At 43.1% G+C, this 18,716-nt stretch overlaps 1 protein-coding gene across 1 annotated transcript in view; it reads left to right on the top strand.

The window, feature by feature from the left end:
* The window catches only part of blm (BLM RecQ like helicase), a 56,105-nt gene that overhangs the window by 11,656 nt on the left and 25,733 nt on the right, over window positions 1–18,716 (top strand). Inside the window, exons 7-9 of the mRNA XM_068018218.1 lie at window positions 2,416–3,236; window positions 5,502–5,693; window positions 9,665–9,783. Of these exons, the coding sequence (XP_067874319.1) occupies window positions 2,416–3,236; window positions 5,502–5,693; window positions 9,665–9,783 (1,132 nt within the window). The remainder of the gene's footprint in view (window positions 1–2,415; window positions 3,237–5,501; window positions 5,694–9,664; window positions 9,784–18,716) is intronic.

Raw genomic sequence — 18,716 nt, 5'->3', positions numbered from 1 at the left:
TCAACTATTCCAATGCTCTCCTGGCTGGCCTCCCATCTCCTGTCCTCTATAAACTGCAACTTATCCAAAACTCTGCTCACCGTATCATAACTCATACCAAGTCCCATTCACCCATCTCCCTTGTGCTTGCTGACCTGCTCCCGATCCGGCAACACCTCAAATTTAAAAATCTCATTTTGCTTTTCAATTCCCCCCAAGGTGTCACCCCTCCCTGTTTTACTCCAGAAAGCCAGATGGTGAAGGATAGACCGAAGTCAATCTTTACATTTATTTATAGAGTTTGCACCGACCAAGGCCTGAGGAGTGCACTGTTAATTCAGTCCCACTTCTGCACAGGTCACAACATATCAATAAATTTTCCCACTTACCGAAACAGCCAATTAGATATTCTATTTGTTCCCAGAATAAAGCACACCAACCAGGTTTCTTTATTCAACTACAAAATTAACCGTCTATTATAAAACCAACTCCTAACCAATAATGAAGTAAATCTATATACGAATTGAGATCTTAAAGCTCCTTATTTTCCCTAGCCCTCTTGCACACGCACATACATCCAAAAACCGGTTAACTGGGAAAAAAGGGATTTAGCTTTACAGCTGTTTCAAAGGAATGAAAGGAATAATAAAAAACTTAGACTGTCATGATCTGGAAGGAAGGTCTTCAGTTTGGCAAGGTGTCCCAAAGTCGAATAGTTGGATGCCACTCGGAGTCTTTCCAGGTGAGGTTGATGAACAGTCTGTGATGAGTAGGCGTTCACAGAACTTCAATGGTAGAAGGCTTCTCATAGATCTTCCATCAGGGGTGTAGCAACAGGTGGCAGTTCTCACATTTGATGCAAAAGTCCTTTTTTTAAAGATGCAATATTTCTGCAAATTCAGGGTTTCTTCGAAAATGCAGGAGGCAACAGTACCACTTCATACAAGCTTTTGCTTTTCAACAGCAAGGATTCTTTACAGAGAAGTAATACTTTTCTGGTTCTTCTGATCTCCAGGCAGGTCAAACTAAAATTTCAGTTGACAGCTTCTGCCCAAACCCACTGGCTTTTAAAGTCCAAAAATGAAACCAAAACCTTCCAGAAACAAGTCACATGCAAAGTCATAAATTCTCTCGTCACAACAGAAGGTAGCTCTGAGGTCAAACACCCTGGTGGTTTCCTTGAAATTACCTGCTTTCCAGTCCTTGTTTACCAGTTCAACTTTAGTTGAACATCCATAAAATTCTGCTATCTCCAGATGTCTCAATGTCTGCTGAAATCTTTTGCAGTTTTAAAAAATATGGAATACCAAGTTTTAATACAAAAAAAAAGGAAATCCTATAACAAGTTACACATTACAAATATACATTTTCTAACCCAACAACCACAGTTTTAGTCTGTCTCTATTTATACTTCTTTTGAAACCAATGTTAACTTAAAAGGAAGGACTAAGTACCCCTATTGAAGGGATACCAGTAATATACAGTAACAAAAAAACTTTAAAGGAGACTTAACAAATCAAATTCTCTCTTTATTGGGGCCACAAGTGAAAACCCAGTTAATGCCCAACTCCTGCATACAATTAAATACAATTAATACACAATTAACACTCCCTATCTATTTAACCTCCTCTAGCCCTACAAGCCTCCGAGTCTTTGCATTCCTCCAATCTGGCCTCTTTAACATCCTCCACTTCCTTTGCTCTGCCATTGGCGGCCATGTCTTCAGCTGCCGAGGCCCTAAGCTCTGGAATTCCCTCCCTAAACCTCTCGTCTCTCTACCACACTTTCCTCCTTAAAACCTTCCTCTTTGAGCAAACTTTTGGCCACTTATTCTAATGTCTCCTTTGGCTCGGTGGCAGTTTTTGTTTGATATCGCTTTTGTGAAGCGCCTTGGGATGTTTTACTACATTAAAGGCGCGATACAAATAAAAGTTGTTAATATTTCCTATTGCTACTATGACACCAAGCAGTTAGAATCGTGTCTTTGCATGCACTTCCTGACAACTTTTCCTATTAATATAGACTTAGGCATTTACAGTGAAATATAAAAATAAGGACAGATGTATGGCTATAAAATTGGGGGCTGAGTATTGTCTGTCCACCTTGGATCAGTTATTTCCTGACTTCTAACCCTGCTTCATCTACACTTGGCAAGAATGGGAGTTACAACATCACAAACTCACCAGGACCTGCTCACACACATGTTCAGCCAGTTGAAGTGCTCAATGACTGGATCTCCCTCCGGTGGTACAAAGGAGTAATGCAGAGATTCTGTTTATTATCCGTGCTCATTGTCTGTAGAAAACCAGGAGCTGTACAGTGCAGCATTTGGCAACTGTCCGTCCTACAGATAGTCAGTTCCTGCTTCACACAGCCCACTTACAGAAAGTCTGATGGAGGGGGGGGGTAACTAAAAATGCTTGTATTTTCTTCCAGGAAGAAACTTCTGGCTGATCAGAATGAAACACACAGCATACTAAATGAAGGTATCTCGAGGGCTGCTACACTGCCCAAGCAGAGCACTTTGAAGAGTAATATTTCTACAGATTCTGCTCTCCCTCCCGTCTCTCTCAATTCAACCCAGGGACTGAGTTCTCCAAAAACATTTACGTTCAAAAAATCTTCCTTGAACACTTCATCCGTACATGGGGATAATTTTTTCAGCGTCACAGATTTCTTTGCAATGGATCCAACCTCTGCACAAGTAGGAAGGAACAGTACTTTATCTGCTACCCGCAGCAATAGCTTGCAGAGTAAGCCACATCTCCAAAGGGGCAAGCTGGATCTTTCAATAGGAGGGAATGGGGCCTCCTCACCAAATGCCTCTCAGTCCAAGTATTCCCCAATTCGTTGCATCCCGTATGGATCCCCCAAAGCGGACGGTGCAAGTGACTTAAACGAGCTCTCGCATGTGTCAGCTACAATCACAGGCACAGCTCATGATCAGAAACTGCTCAGCACCAATGGCGAGGGCTGCAGGATTGAAGAGGATTCAGTGTTTGATGATAGCTTCGATATTGATAACTTTGACATCGATGATTTGGATGAGGAGGAAGTGCCTGAGTGTTTTCTGAATTCGCCAAGTCGCCCTGCAGCAAACCTGTCATCACTTGGGGCAGTTCAGCTGATCCGGGAGGGAGGAGCCAAGACGCCCTGGGAAAAGAGAACTCCAGCACGAGGTGATGACGAATACACATCACGTCCCTCTGCTGCAACTGCTAGTGTCAAAAGATCTCAAACGATGCTGGGCTCCTCAGGTAACCAGGGTGGCTAATAGAACCAATGACTGTGTAAATAAATACATAGTCTTCTGAGTAATTCAGTGACCAGGTTTGGGACTTGTATCTTCTCAGAGTGTTCACTCATGCTGGGCACAGACACACTGTTGCAGGTAGTCCCTCTGCTACTGCACCCATGTGCCATCACAGCTGATCCCAATCCTCCACAGCTCACCATGTGCCCACATTTTTCTTTGAATTCTTTCTCAGGATATGGACATCGCTGGCAATTGATTGTCCATCGCTAGTTACTCTGCTTAAACTGCTGCATTAGCAGTTTGACACAACTCAGTGTCAAACATGTTTGGTGTGGTTCTAGAGTCATTGAGAAGCCAGACTGGGTACGAGCAGTCACTTTCCTTCCCTTAAGTGACGTTAGTGAACCAGTTTGATTTTTACATCAATCCAACAGTTTCATGTTCACTTGTACCAGCTTTTTATTTCTATATTTTTGAATTGGATTCAAATTCTCAAACTGCCATGAGGGGATTTGAACTTGCGTTCTCTGGATTACTAATCTCAGTGGCATAACCACTACGTTACTGTACCTTGTACTTTGCAGCAGAGGTTGCTGGATTGCAGAGCCCTGATTGACTTTTTCCATGCCTGGCCCAGGGCACTGAGACCAATTGCAGTGACTGGGATCAGCTAATTCTGCACAGACCAGGGATCGAACCTGGGATCTTTTGTTTGCTTGTCTTTGTAATATATCGGTTGGTGCCTTTACCCATTATTCCATCTAGGGACCTATGTTGGTTTGTTTTTTAACTGGAATATTGCACCAAGACTTCAGGCTTGGTGTACCGTGTTTGGTTTGTGCAGAACTAGTTAGCCTGACTCTGGCTGCAATGAGGATTCTGCAATCAGCCTCAAAGTTCTGAACTAGGAATGAAAAGAAACTGTTGCTTAGTGCCCTGACTCCTGATCGATGGCCAGTATCTCCTGTATGAGGATATGGAATAATGACTGGATAGGGTTGTGAGTGTGATGCACGCACAAGTTGAATTGCCATTAACATGAAATCATTAAACTGAATGGAATCCCATTTTAAAAGAAAAACAATGTCCATCTCCATATCATCCTCCAATAATTTCCAGTCACGCCTTCAATACCTATTTTAAAATGTACTTTTCTCTTGAAATCATTCTCTATATTCTATGGCGAAGGAGATAGGGCGAAGGCCTGTGCTCCCCATATTTACCCGATTCTGTGCACCTCACCTGTGAAGTAGCATCTGGTCTTTATTCAATGTTTGTCCCCCCTATAGTACAACCCAAACATGAATCTGTGTTCTAGAATCATAGAATCTTGCAGCACAGAAGGCGGCCATTCGGCCTGTCATGCATGTGCTGGCTCTTCAAAAGAGCTGTCCAGTTTAGTCTCTGCTCAGCTTTTTCCCCATAACTCTGCAAATTAATCCTCTTCAAGTGCATGTCCAATTGCCTTCTGAAAATATGTATGGAATCTGATGTTGCCACATTTTCAGGTAGCGCTTTCCAGATCTTAACAACTATCTGTAGGGATAAGTAATTTCTCCCCATTTCCCCTCTAGTTCTTTTGTGAAATATGACCTCTGGTTATTGGTTATTGACCCACTTGCCAGAGGAAACAGTTTCTCTCTAAACCCCCCATAATTGTGAACACCTCTATTAAGTCTGCCATTAACCTTCTCTGCTCTAAGCAGAACAATCCTAACTTCTCCAATCTTTCCACTTAACTAAAGTCCCTCATCTCTAATATTGTCCTGGTAAACCTCCTCTCTACCCTCTCCCAGGTTTTGTCACCCTTCCTGAAATGTGGTGCTCACAAAATACTCCAGCTGAGGCCGAACCAGTGATTTGTAAAGGTTGAGCACGGCTTCCTTGTTTTCATGTTTAGTGCCCCTATTTACGATGCCAAGTATTCCATCCCTTTCTTAGGTGCCTTATCAACTTGCCTGATTAGCTTCAAGGATTTGTGAATATGCACTCCTTTCAAATAATACCATTTAGATCAAACTAAATGGCTCTCCATGTTGTTTCTCTCAAAGTGCAACACTTCACACGATTCTGCGTTAAATTGTGTCTGCTCATTTCACCAGTCTGTGGCCTCCTGAAGTCTGTTACTGTTGTGCTCACTGCCAAGCTGACCACTGCACAGCTTCAGGTACTGAGACACTAACAGCACCAGGAAACATACAACAACACCAGTGAAATGTCTTTTAAAAATGAATGGTGTGAAAGTGTGTTTATTTTCTTCCATCAGCGACTTCCTGTGAGCAAGAATTTCCTAAAAACCCTGTGCTGGCCCGTTTCCGGGGCTTCCATTTCCCACACTCCAAGGAGATGATGCATATTTTTCACAAAAAGTTTGGGCTGCACCAGTTCCGAACAAACCAGTTGGAAGCGATCAATGCGGGCCTGTTGGGCGAAGACTGCTTCATCTTGATGCCCACAGGTATGTACCCAAGGCATCCTGGAACTGGTGCCTCATAATTTGGGACCATTTCCTAAGTTAAAGTTCAAGTGAATTGCAAGTATTTTGCTTATAATTACTGATTTTAAATGACTGTATGGATGTCAGTCTCTCTCTCTCTCTCTCTCTCTCTCTCTGTCTGTCTGTCTGTCTGTCTGTCTCTCTCTCTCATTATTGATTGTGCCTCTGGAGCTGTTCCTTATCAGTGCCATGTCGCCGGCCTGCATGCTGGTCCTCCGGTTCCATCCCACCCTGACATTTTCTCGGAGGTGGGATGGGGGTTGGGCAGCAGGGCTACCTGTCCACAAGTGGCAGGTAGCCAATTGACCCAATTAAAGGCCTATTAAGGCCTGTAAAAGAGGCCAAGTGGGATTTTACAGTTGACCTCATGGCGGTAAACCTGGAAACCAATGCTCCAGGCAGGCTTGGAGGCCCTCCCTGGGTGCAGCAGCAGCTGCAGGCTGCCCTGTGATTGTGGGGGGGGGGGGGCGGGGGGGTCTCCCCCCTCCCCCCTCCTCCCGCCTCCTCACCCCCTCCTCCCTCCTCCCCCACCACCTGCAAACAGTGGCCTTGCTGCAAAAGCCATTTTTAATTTACAGTTTGAAATTTTGAAGCACCCTCACTTGCCTGCAATAGCATCCTGCTGCTGCTTTCAAGCTGGAAGGTGTCTGATTGGCCCTCCACTTCCAAGCTCACCTGCCAGTTGGAAGGCAAGCCCGCCCTTTGGCCATTAATTGGCCACTGGGGAGAAAATCATGTTCAGTGACTGTTTCCCACACGGTGTGGGCTTCTGACCCCCATTTGAGCCTGATGGCAGGGTTCACCATCTCCAATACTCACTCATTCTTTCACAGGATCTTCAAGCTGTGGAACTCCTCCCCTCCCATCATTTTTCATTTTATTTGCTCATGGAATGTGGGCATCGCTGGCCAGGCCAGCATTTATTGCCCATCCCTAATTGCCCTTGAGAAGGTAGTGGTGAGCTGCCTTCTTGAACCGCTGCAATCCTTGGGATGTAGGTCCACGAGGAAGGGAGTTCCAGGATTTTGACCCAGTGACAGTGATCTAAATGGTGAGAGATTGCAGAGCTCTGAGATGCAGAGGGATCTGGGTGTCCTAGTGCATGAATCGCAAAAGGTTAGTATGCAGGTACAGCAAGTAATTAGGAAAGCTAATAGAATGCTATTGTTTATTGCGAGGGGAATTGAATACAAAAGTAGGGAGAGTATGCTACAGTTATACAGGGCATTGGTGAGAGCACATCTGGAGTACTGTGTACAGTATTGGTCTCCTTATTTAAGGAAGGATGTAAATGCGTTGGAAGCAGTTCAGAGAAGGTATATCACACTAATGCCTGGAATTGGTGGGCTGTCTTATGAGGAAAGGTTGGGCAGGATAGGCTTGTATCTGCTGGAGTTTAGGAGAGTAAGAGGCGACTTGATTGAAACATATAAAATCCTGAGGGGTCTTAACAGGGTGGATGTGAAATGGATGTTTCCTGTTGTGGGCGAATCGAGAACTCGGGATCATTGTTTAAAAATAAGGAGTCGCCCATTTAAGACCGAGATGAGGAGAAGTTTTTTTCTCTGAGGGTCGTGAGTCTTTGGAACTCTCTTCCTCAGAAGGCAGTGGAAGCAAAGTCTGAAAATATTTTTAAGGCAGAGGTAGGTAAATTCTTGATAAGCAAGGGGGTGAAAGGTTATCGGAGATAGGTGGGAATGTGGAGTTGAGGTTACAATCTGATCAGCCATGATCTTAATGAAATGCGGAGCAGGCGCGAGGGGCCGAGTGGCCTACTCCTGCTCCTAATTCGTATATACGTTCGTTAATATCCTTGTGTGTGAAGTTGAAGAATACGTTTTTCATAAACTGTTACAGGTTTTTGTGTTGACAATTTCCTTTATAAAAATGTATTTCTTAAACTTTATTCCTAGCAGAAATTATGCCCCAAATGATTTTACATGACATGCCAAAAACAGGCACAGACTAAAATACAGACTGACATGAATAGACAGACTGATGCATGGAATGGGACGAGACCCGTGGAGAGTATAAACATCATCACATGCTATTTGGGCTGAATGGCCTGTTTCTGTGCTGTAGTTATGTAATTCTGTGTACACAACTTGAGCACATCTCGTCTACATGCTCTTGAAAACCTGAGCTCAGTGCCACTTAATCACTACCTCCCAACGTCTTTCCTGCTCTTTCCAATCTTCACTGTGGGCTATTGCATTTCAGCTGGGTGTCTCAATTTAAATTAAGAGTCCCATCGCTATGACTAGAAATGGCTAGTTTGGAGGAAATGTTCTATTCAGGGGCTCAAAGTGGGAAAATTGTGTTGCAATAAGTTCTGACGCTGTGCTTCTAGTGTCCTGTGTAAATATTGCTGAAGGCACCAGTGATGTATAGGAAATGTTTAACCACCCCATTAACAGCCTGTCCTTGCATCCACGCTGTGGAGTCTAATTGTAAGGAAGACTTACATTTTTATAGAGCCTTTCATGAATTCAGGGTATTACAATATACTTCAAAACCAATGAAATACTTTTGAAGTGTAGTCACTGCTATAATGTAGGAAACCTGGCGGACAATTTGCACACAGCAAACTCCCGCAGACACCAATGTGATAATGACCAGGTAATTTGTTTTAGTGATACTTGTTGAGAAATTAATATTGGCCAAAACAGTGGGGAGAACTCTCCTGCTCTTCTTCACAATAGTGCCATGGGATTCTTTATGCCCACCTGAGAGGGCAGATGGGGCCTTGTATTTAATATCTTATCCAAAAGACGGATTGCCAAATGAAACATTCAATTAGTTGATTGCATTTAAAGATTGCTTCTGTTGTAAAACATACAAGGGCCAAGTATGGCTGCAAGTTATAACAGTGTCTGTACTATGACTACAAATCATTGCTGTCTGCGCTGCTCACAAGCAGCTTTGTCTCTTCAGTTTCACTGCCTTACCTGATGTATTGTATTCCCGAAGGTGACCGATATCAGTGCAGTGCTTTCCAGTGAAAGCTGGTGTTTTCCTTCTCTTCGTATATTGTGTGGGTCTGTTTTTTTTGTAGTATCTCCTTATAATAATTAAAATGTATATCTCCCCTGATGGCTAAGTTGATGAAGGCCTTCTTTGCCCCTGATGCCCTGACACTATTGTGTTATGGGGAGCCCCTAATGGCTATGAGTGTTAACAAGTGAGTAACTGAGCCTTACAGAACAGCAGGGCCCCTGCTTTGTGCCCTGGTCTGCTCTAAGTTAGCTGACTCTAGCCTAGGTGGTGGTACAGGCACTGCTGTTGAAAGCGCACTACCTCTCTACTGTCCAGTGACACCTCCTCTGCTACCCTCCACTATCCCCCCACCCCCCCTAACCCCCATTCCTGATAAGGATGTGCGTGTTGGGTGAAGGTGGGGAATCGAGGTTTGCTGCAATCTCTTACGTTAAATATGCAGCTGATGTTCACTGGCTGGCACCTCGCGTCAAGAACAGTTGCTTGGCTGCGAGCAGGAGCTGGTGCGTTTAGCAGAGAAGGATGAAGAACGAAAGCTTAATCACACCGTCGGAATGTCCCAAAGTGCTTCACAACCAATCAATTACTTTTGAAGTGTAGTTACTGTTATTATGTAACCATGTGCAGCAGTCAGTTTGCGCTCAACAACATCCCACAAGCAAAAAATAAGATAATGACAGGGTAATCTGTATTTTTCGTGGTGGTAGTAGGGGACTGAATGTTGGCACGATCACTAGGAGCAATCCCTCTCCTTTGATCAGGGTTGCAGAGGAGGGTAGACATGTGGCAGAAGAAAAGGTCGAAAAACCATTTGGTCTACTGGAGAACAAATGATAATTACACAGCAGTACTGTGATGCAGATTATTCTCTTGCTCTGCTTCAGCTGGCTGGCCTGTGTTTCTCTGTTATGATTTGTCCTGTCTATCTGTTTCAGGTGGTGGTAAGAGTCTGTGTTACCAGCTGCCAGCCTGTCTCACCCCAGGAGTCACTGTTGTGATTTCCCCACTCCGATCACTGATCCTGGATCAGGTGCAAAAACTGACCTTGTTTGACGTGAGTTTAAACATTATCTTGCTCCCTTCAGCAATTGAAATGCATCTCCAATTTCTCAGGAGGGTTGTAGCAAAATGACTACAGAATAAGCGGGATTATTTCAGTGCATGTGATGCGAGGATTTTTCTCCTTCGAGCAAAGAAGATTGAGGGGAGATTTAGTAGAGGTATTCAAAATTATGTGAGGGGGGTTTTGATAGAGTAAATAAGGAGAGACTGTTTCCTGCAAAAGGGTCATTAAGCAGAGGATGCAGATTTAAGGTAGATTTAAGGCAAAAGAACCAGAAGGGAGATGAGGAGAATTTTCTTTACACAGCAAGTTGTTGTGATCTGGAGTGCACTGCCTGAAAGGTTGGTGGAAGCAGATTCAATAATAAGTTTCAAAAAGGAATTGGATAAATAGATTCTGAACCTCTATAAAGCTCTGGTTAGGCCCCAACTGGTGTATTGCATCCAGTTCTGGTCACCCACCACACTTTAGGAAGGATGTGAACGTCCTTGAGAGGTTGGAAAGGAGATTTACCAGAATGGTTTCAGGGATGGGCGATTTTAGTTACAAGGTTAAGTTGGAAAAGCTGGGCTTGTTCTCCCTGGAGCAAAGGAGATTGAGCGGAGACTTGATAGAGGCGTGGAAGATTATGACAGGCTTAGGTAAGTTAGACAAGAAAAAACTGTTCCCAATAACTGATGGTACAAAGACTAGGGGACACAGCTTGAAGGCTTTGGCCAAGAGATGCAGGGTGGGGAATGAATGTTTTTACGCAGAGAATGGTAATGACCTGGAACTCGCTGCCTATGAGGGTAGTGGAAGCAGAGACGATCAATGATTTCAGAAGGAAATTGGATGGGTACTTGAAGGAAATAAACTTGCAGGGCAGCGGGGATCAAGTGGGGGAGTGGGACTGACTGGAGAGCTCTGCAGAGAGCCGGCATGGACTTGATGGGCTGAATGACTGCATAGGAGGTGGCCAATGACTATAAATACTTTAAGGGGGAAAATGTTCAGGGCTATGGGGAAAAAAGTGGGACTAATTGGATAGTTCTTTCAAAGAACTTTCAATACTTTAGAAAGCTGAGAGGAATATAGAAAGTATAGAAAGACAAATGAGACCCGACCCGAGCCCAACAGAACCCTCATCCGAGCCCGACCCGAGTCCTTCCATTTTATCCCGACCCGACCCGACCATCAGTTAACCTACCTTCCGTTTTTCACTTTGTTCCTTACCTGCACAAGCTTAAAATAACTACCACGGAAAGCCTTTGAGGCCAAATCATTAAATATATTCAAGAAAAAGTTAGATATAGTTCTTAGGGCTAATGGGATCAAGGGATACGGGGAGAAAGCGGGAACAGGTTACTGAGTTTGGATGATCAGCCATGATGGTATTGAATGGCGGAGCACGCTCGAAGGGCCAAATGGCCTATGGCTGCTCCTATTTTTCTATGTTTCTAACTGTAACAAAACCACCTTTAAAGTCCAAAAAGTAAATTAACATTAGAGTCACTTACCTGAGGTGGTGATAGAGCGTGTCCGATCCTGCCCGACCCGACCCAAGCCCGAATGCCGGACCCGGAAGTGTGACCTGACACATGTCGTCGGGTCCCGTCGGGTTCGGGTCGGGTAGCAGGCCTTTAATAGAAAGTGAAGAGGTGAAGTTAAAAAGGAAATTAGAAAAGCAAAGAAAGGACATGAAAAATTATTGGCAAGTAAAATCAAGGAAAACCAAAAGATGTTTTATCAGTACATTAAGAGCAAGAGGATAACTAAGGAAAGGATAGGGCCTATCAGAGATGTACAAGAGAACTTGCACGTGGATGCAGAAGATGTGGGCAGGGTTTATATTGAATGTTTTTTTCTCTATCTTTACGAAGGAGAGGGATGATGCAGACATTGTAGTAAAAGAGGAGTGTGAAATATTAGATACGATAAGCATAATGAGAGAGGAAGTTCTAGAAGGTCCGACATCCTTGAAAGTGGATAAATCGGCAGAACTGGATGGATTGCATCCCAGGTTGTTAAAGGAGGCCAGGGAGGAAATAGTGGATGCGCTGAGGATCATCTTCAAATCCTCACTGGATATGGGCGAGGTGCCAGAGTATTGGAGGTCTGCGAACGTTATACCATTGTTTAAAAAAGGTGCGAGGGTGCCAATTAATTATAGGCCGGTCAGTCTGACCTCAGTGGTGGGTAAATTATTAGAATCAATTCTGAGGGACAGCATAAACTGCCACTTAGAAAAGCATGGATTAATCAGGGATAGTCAGCATGGATTTGTTAAGGGAAGGTCATGTCTTACTACCTTGATTGAGGTTTTTGAGGAAGTAACAAGGAGGATTGATGAGGGTAGTGCAGTGGATGTTGTCTACATGGATTTTAATAAGGCATCTGACAAGGTCCCACATGGCAGATTGGTCAGAAAAATGAAAGCCCATGGGATACAGGGGACTGTGGCAGCTTGGATCCAAAATTGGCTCAGTGACAGGAAATAAAGGGTAGTAGTTGACGGATGTTTTTGTGAATGGAAAGCGAGTTTCCAGTGGTGTTTCACAGGGATCAGTGTTGGAACCTTTGCTGTTTGTGGTATATATTAATGATTTGGACTTGAATGTTGGAGGCATGATTGGGAAATTTGCTGCTGACACAAAAATTGACATGTAGTTGATAGTGAAGAACATAGCTGTAGACTCCAGAATTGTATCAATGGTTTGGTTGCGTGGGCAGAAAAGTATCATTTGGAATTCAGTCCAGAGAAGTGTGAAGTAATGCATTTGGGGAGGGCAAACAAAGCGAGGGAATATGCAATAAACGGGAGGATATTGAGATGGGTAGAAGAAGTGAGAGACCTTGGAGTGCATGTCCACAGGTCCCTAAAGGTGGCAGGACAGGTAGATAGAGTGGTGAAGAAGGCATATGGAATGCTATCCTTTATTGGCCGAGGTATAGAATACAAAAGCAGGGATGTAATGCTGGCACTGTATAAAACATTGGTGAGGCCACAGCTGGAGTATTGCGTACAGTTCTGGTCACCACATTACAGGAAGGACATAATTGCTCTGGAGAGAGTACAGAGGAGATCTTCAAGAATGTTGCCAGGGCTTGAAAGTAGCGGCTATGAGAAAAGATTGGATTGGTTAGGGTTGTTTTCCTTGGAACAGAGGAGGCTGAGGGGTGACTTAATTGAGGTATACAAAATTATGAGGGGCTTAGAGTAGACAGGAAGGGCCTGTTTCCCCTGGCGGAGAGGTCAGTTACCAGGGAGAACAGATTTAAGGTGACTGGTAAAAGGATTAGAGGGGACGTGAGGAAAAACTTTTTCACCCAGTGGGTGGTGGCAGTCTGAATTCACTGTCAGGAATGGTGGTGGAGGCAGAAACCCTCAACTCATTTAAAAGGTACCTGGACATGCACTTGAAGTGTTGTAACCTGCAAGGCTATGGACCAGGTGCTGGAAGGTGAGATTTGATTGAGCAGCTAGATGTTTCAGCCGACGATGGGCTGAAAGGCCTCCTGTGCTGTAATTTTGCTATGGTTCTAAAGAGCTGGCACAGGCACAGTGGGCCAAATAGCCACCTCCTGTGCTTTATCATTTGATATTATTGGGGGAAATGTGGCAAACTGGAGAGATGTATGTCTTTAATGCATCCCAAAGATGGTTAATTGTGTTTAATCATAAGCAGGCGGAGGGTGTTGATTAGGGTCTCATATAAGGAGATCCTTACTGAAACTGTGACGGTTTGAGTGAGGAGCTGCATGTTTGTAATCTTTTTACATTGTAAAGTAAATGCAAGACTGCGTAAAGGTTGGCTGTAGCATAATCCTTTTACAACAAGCTTTCTGGATTAAAACATGGTAGCAGAGAATGGTTGCCTGAAAGTGAAGGTTGGAAACTAAAAAACAATTTTCACATAGAAAATTAAAATCTCAGTGGCTATTGCAGAAAATGGCAGAAAGCAAGTGTAAATTTTCAGGGTATGATTACCTTACAATATTCAGAGTCTGAGCCATATGACCAGTGGAAGAATAAAGTGGATATGTGGACGTGGGTTGTGTTCCTACCAAAGAAGAAATACCAAGGTATGGCCTTGGTATTGTCACTTCTTACCAAAAGTAGAATCAGAAGTAAAGTATTTTGTGAGTTGGATACTGAAGAAGGTTTGGATCTTCTGTTAGAATTCTTGGATGAGGTTTACAAGAAAGATGATCTATTAAATGCCTATAAGGCATGGTCAGACTTTGATAGATTTCAGAAAACAGTTGGTTATTCAATGGAGGATATATATCATGGACTTTAACAGACTGTACAGAAGATTGAGGAAATTCAATTTGGAGATTCCTGGTTCAATGCTAGCATTTAAATTGCTAGATTGTGCTAGGGTGTCGCGTACAGACAGGCTCTTGGTTCTAACTGGGGTTCGGTTCTTGGAAAAAAGCTCCCTTTTGATCAAATGTCTGTTGCCTTAAAAAGATTACTGCAGTCTGGGTAGAACAAATGGGCCGAAGGGCCTGTTTCAGTGCTGTATCTCTCTATGACTCTGATATTCTGTGGTGACACAAAGAATGAAAGACTCAATGATTGCCAAAGTTCGAAATGGTCTCGATACTGGATGCAGGCAGCAGTACAATGGAAAAGTTAAAGACAGGAGGAATGAGAATGAAAGCACCTTTAGCAGGTTTGGCTATTACAGCAGAAGACAGAATTGGAACAGCAATCATAGGCAAAAGAATCCCAGGAATGCCCAAGGAATAGTTAATAGGTAATGACTCGAAGTGTCATTATGCAATGAACTGCCCAAAGCAGAGAAGGCAAGGTTCTTGGAATAACACATGACACAGAGAATTCTGATGCAGAAGAGGAAGATAATGATGAATCTGAACAAATTGTACAAAGTGACAAGGAGTTTTAGTCCTGTGACGAATCTGTTAGTTGCGAATTCATTCAACTGTGCTGCGATAGTGCTTGCACATCGATAGTGTGTGGAACAGATTGGTTAAAATGTTATTTGGATGCAAGGTTAAGGAGTATAAAAGTACTACTAACATTAGGTTTGGTGGTGACAATGCACTGAAGTTACTAAAGAGTGTTGTAATCCCATGCAAAATAGTTGGAGTAAGCAACTTTATCAGTACTGAGTAGTCTCTAGTACTGTCTCACTGTTGAGTAAACCTTCTCTAAAAAAGGTACAAATGAAACTTGGTATAGAGCATGATCAGATAATTGTTTTTGGAAAGTCAGTGGATTTGCACTTTACCCAGTCAGGGCATTATTGTATCCCCTTAACAAAACCTGATGTTTCTAGTCAGGGTGTTAGAGAGATATTAATGGCATCAGGTGATCAGAATCAGTGAGGGAAAAAAAGCAAATTGTCTTATAAGTTGCTCAGACAATTTGCTTACTTTTCTTGTCAAAAACCTTGCTAAAGGATGCATTGATGAAGAAGTGATTGATGAAGAGTCTACAAGGATAACAGATTAGTGAGGAGTGTGAAATTTATAAAAAGTATCGGAGGACGCAGTCGCATCCTATTGTAAGCCTTCCATTGGCACATGACTTTAACAAGGTAGTTGCCATGGATTTAAAGGTATGGAACAAAGACAGAGATATTTTCATTCTATATTTTATAGACCTGGCAACCAGATTTATTCTTTCTACAATAATACAGAGCAAGGACAAAAGGTTGATTATAGGTAAAATCATGGAGAAATGAATAGGGACCAGACTTGGGGCACTGGCTAATTTTCTGACTGATTATGGAGGGGAATTTGCCAATGACGAGTTCAGAGACATGTGTGAAAACATGAACATTATGGTTATGAATACCGCAACTGAAGTACATACGAATTAGGAGCAGAAGTAGGCCACTCGGCCCCTTGAGCCTGCTTCGCCATTCAATAAGATCATGGCTGATCTGTTTGTGTTTCGAATCCCACACTCCCATCTACCCCCAATAACCCTTGATTCCCTTGCCTAACTAGAATCTATTTACCTCTGCCTTAAAAATATTCAATGACCCCGCCTCTACCACCTTCTGAGGCAGAGAGTTCCAAAACCGCACAACCCTCTGAGAGAAAAAATTTCTCCTCATCTCTGTCCTAAAAGGGCAACCCCTAATTTTAAAACAGTGCCCCCCCCAGTTCTGGACTCACCCACAAGAGGAAACATCATTTCCACATCCACCTTGTCAAGACCGTTCAGGATCCTATAAACTTCAAACAAATCTCCCCTCACTCTTCTGAATTCCAGTGAAAACAAGCCCAGTCTGTCCAACCTTTCCTCATAAGTCAACCTGCTCATTCCAGGTATCAATCTAGTAAACCTCCTCTGAACTGCCTCCAACACATTTACATCCTTCCTTAAGTAAGGAGACCAAAACTGCACACAGTTTTTGAGATGTGGTCTCACCAATGCCCTGTATAACTGAAGCATAACATCCTTACTTTTATTTTCAATTCCTGTTGTAATAAAGGATAGCATTCCATTAGCCTTCTTTATTACCTGCTGTACCTGCATACTAACTTTTTGTGATTCCTGCATTAGAACACCTAGATCCCTCTGCACTTGGGAATTCTGCAGTCATTCTCCGTTTAAGTAATACTCTGCTTTTTTATTCTTCCTGCCAAAGTGAACAACTTCACATTTTCCCACATTATACTCCATCTGCCAGATTTTTGCCCACTCACTCAATCTGTCTATATTGGTCTGCAACCTCCTTATGTCCTCTTCACAACATACTTTCCTACCTATCATTGTGTCATCTGCAAATTTAGCTACCATGCCTTTGCTCCCCTCATTTAAGTCATTGAAATAAATTGTAAAAAGTTGAGGCCCCAGCACAGACCTCCACGGGACTCCACTTGTCACATCCTGCCAATCAGAAAAGATCCTATTTATGCATACTCTGTTTTCTGCTAGCCAGCCAATCTTCTATCCGTACTAATATGGTACTCCCTACACCATGAACTCCTACTTTGCGCAATAACCTTTTATGTGGCACCTTGTCAAATGCCTTCTGGAAATCCGAGTACAGTACCTCAACGGGCTCCCCTTTATCCACAGCACATGTCACTCCTTCAAAGAACTCCAACAAATTGGTTAAACATGATTTCCCTTTCACAAAACCATGCTGACTATTCCTGATTACCTTGAGTTTTTCTAAGTGCCCAGTTACAACCTCCTTAATGATCGATTCTAACACCTTCCCCACGACAGACGTCAAGCTAACTGGCCTATAGTTACCTGTTTTCTGCCTTCCCCCCCCACCACTTCTTGAATAGAGGGGTTATATTTGCTACTTTCCAGTCTGATGGAACCTTACCAGAATCTAACAAATTTTGAAAAATTAACACCAACACATCTTCTACCTCATTAGCCACCTCTTTTAAGACTCTAGGATGAAGTCCATCACGACCTGGGGACTTTCAGCCTGCAGCTCCATCAGTTTGGTCAATATCACTTCCCTGGTGATTGTAATTTCACCAAGTACCTCTCTTCCATCCACCTCCTGATTTACAGCTATTGCCGGAATGTTTTTTGTGTCCTCTATAGTGAAGACAGAAGCAAAATATTTGTCCATTGCATCCACCATTTCCTTATTATCTACTATTAGCTCCTAATTCTCACTCTCTAGAGGACCAACACTCACTTTAGATACTCTTTTCCTTTTTTAAATACCTGTAGAAACTCTTGCTATCCGTTTTTACATTACTAGCTAGCTTCCTCTCATACTCTAATTTCTTTCTCCTGATTAACCTTTCAGTCATTCTCTGCCGTTCTTTATATTCCGACTAATCATCTGAACTGCCACTCATCTTTGCGCAATTATATGCCTTTTCCTTAAGTTTGATGCTTTCCATAACTTCTTTAGTTAACCACAGATGGTGGGTCCTCCCCTTAGAATTTTTCTTTATAATAGGAATATACCTATTCTGAAATATCCCCTTAAGTGTCTGCCACTGCTTCTCTATTGATCTGTCTCCAAGCCTAGTAACCCAGTCCTTTCAGCAATGGGCTATGTGAAAAGAATCACATGGTGATCAATGAAATGCTGCATAAAATCTTAGCTGACCAACCAAACTGCAAGTTGACAACTGCCTTCATGTGAAAAATTTACTTCAGATGGTTGGATGGTACAGTCCCTATAAATTGGACTATGGGCAAAATCGCAAATTTCCTTCTGTGCTGTGTGACAGTCCTCCTGCTCTACAGGGTTCCATTTTTGTCTGCACATTTGAATGCTGTATTGCAGGGAGATGGGCTTTCATCAAGGCTGAGAAGATCTCTGAGAAAATTTAGAGCTCTGAGGCATCGTATAAGGCCATCTGGGACAGAATATAATTCAGGAGATGTGGTGTAGTATAAAAGAGGGAGTCATGGGGAATGGAGAGGCCCTGGTAAGGTAATAGGTTGTGATGGTCAGACAGTAGTTATCAAACATGGAAATCAAACTGTTAAGGTTCATTGCTCATGATTAATCAGAATTGATTACAAAATCTCAGAATCTGAGCAGCCAATAGAAGGAAATGAGGCACCTTGTACCTCAAATGCTCATGTGTTTTGTGATGAACAGAATACGGTAGATCAAGGGTTGGATAGTAGTAATGTGAGAGATCATGACATGCAGGACAGAGCTATCACATCCAAAGGCCAATTGCCCTGAGTAAGTACTCGGGTGACATATATTCCAGAGGGGTCTAGTGAATGGAAGGATGTGGAAATTGTGGGACAAGCAGCAAAATCTACTGGCAAGTTTAAATATTGGTTGAGTGTTCAAGATGATGGCCAAGCCGTGAGGTCCATGGACTGGCAGAATGGAGTGAAAGAGTGGAGAGTATGAAAGCTCAGTGCAAGTGCTAATAGTGCATCTGGAAATGACTCTTGCATCAGGAAACAATCACGTACTGGAGAAAGAGCCTCCGATAATGTGTGAGGGAGATCT

This window comes from Heterodontus francisci, chromosome 38 (genome assembly GCF_036365525.1).
Source record: "Heterodontus francisci isolate sHetFra1 chromosome 38, sHetFra1.hap1, whole genome shotgun sequence".
NCBI lineage: Eukaryota > Metazoa > Chordata > Chondrichthyes > Heterodontiformes > Heterodontidae > Heterodontus > Heterodontus francisci.
Note: the sequence above shows the minus strand (reverse complement) of the source record. Positions and strands in the feature narration are given on the sequence as shown.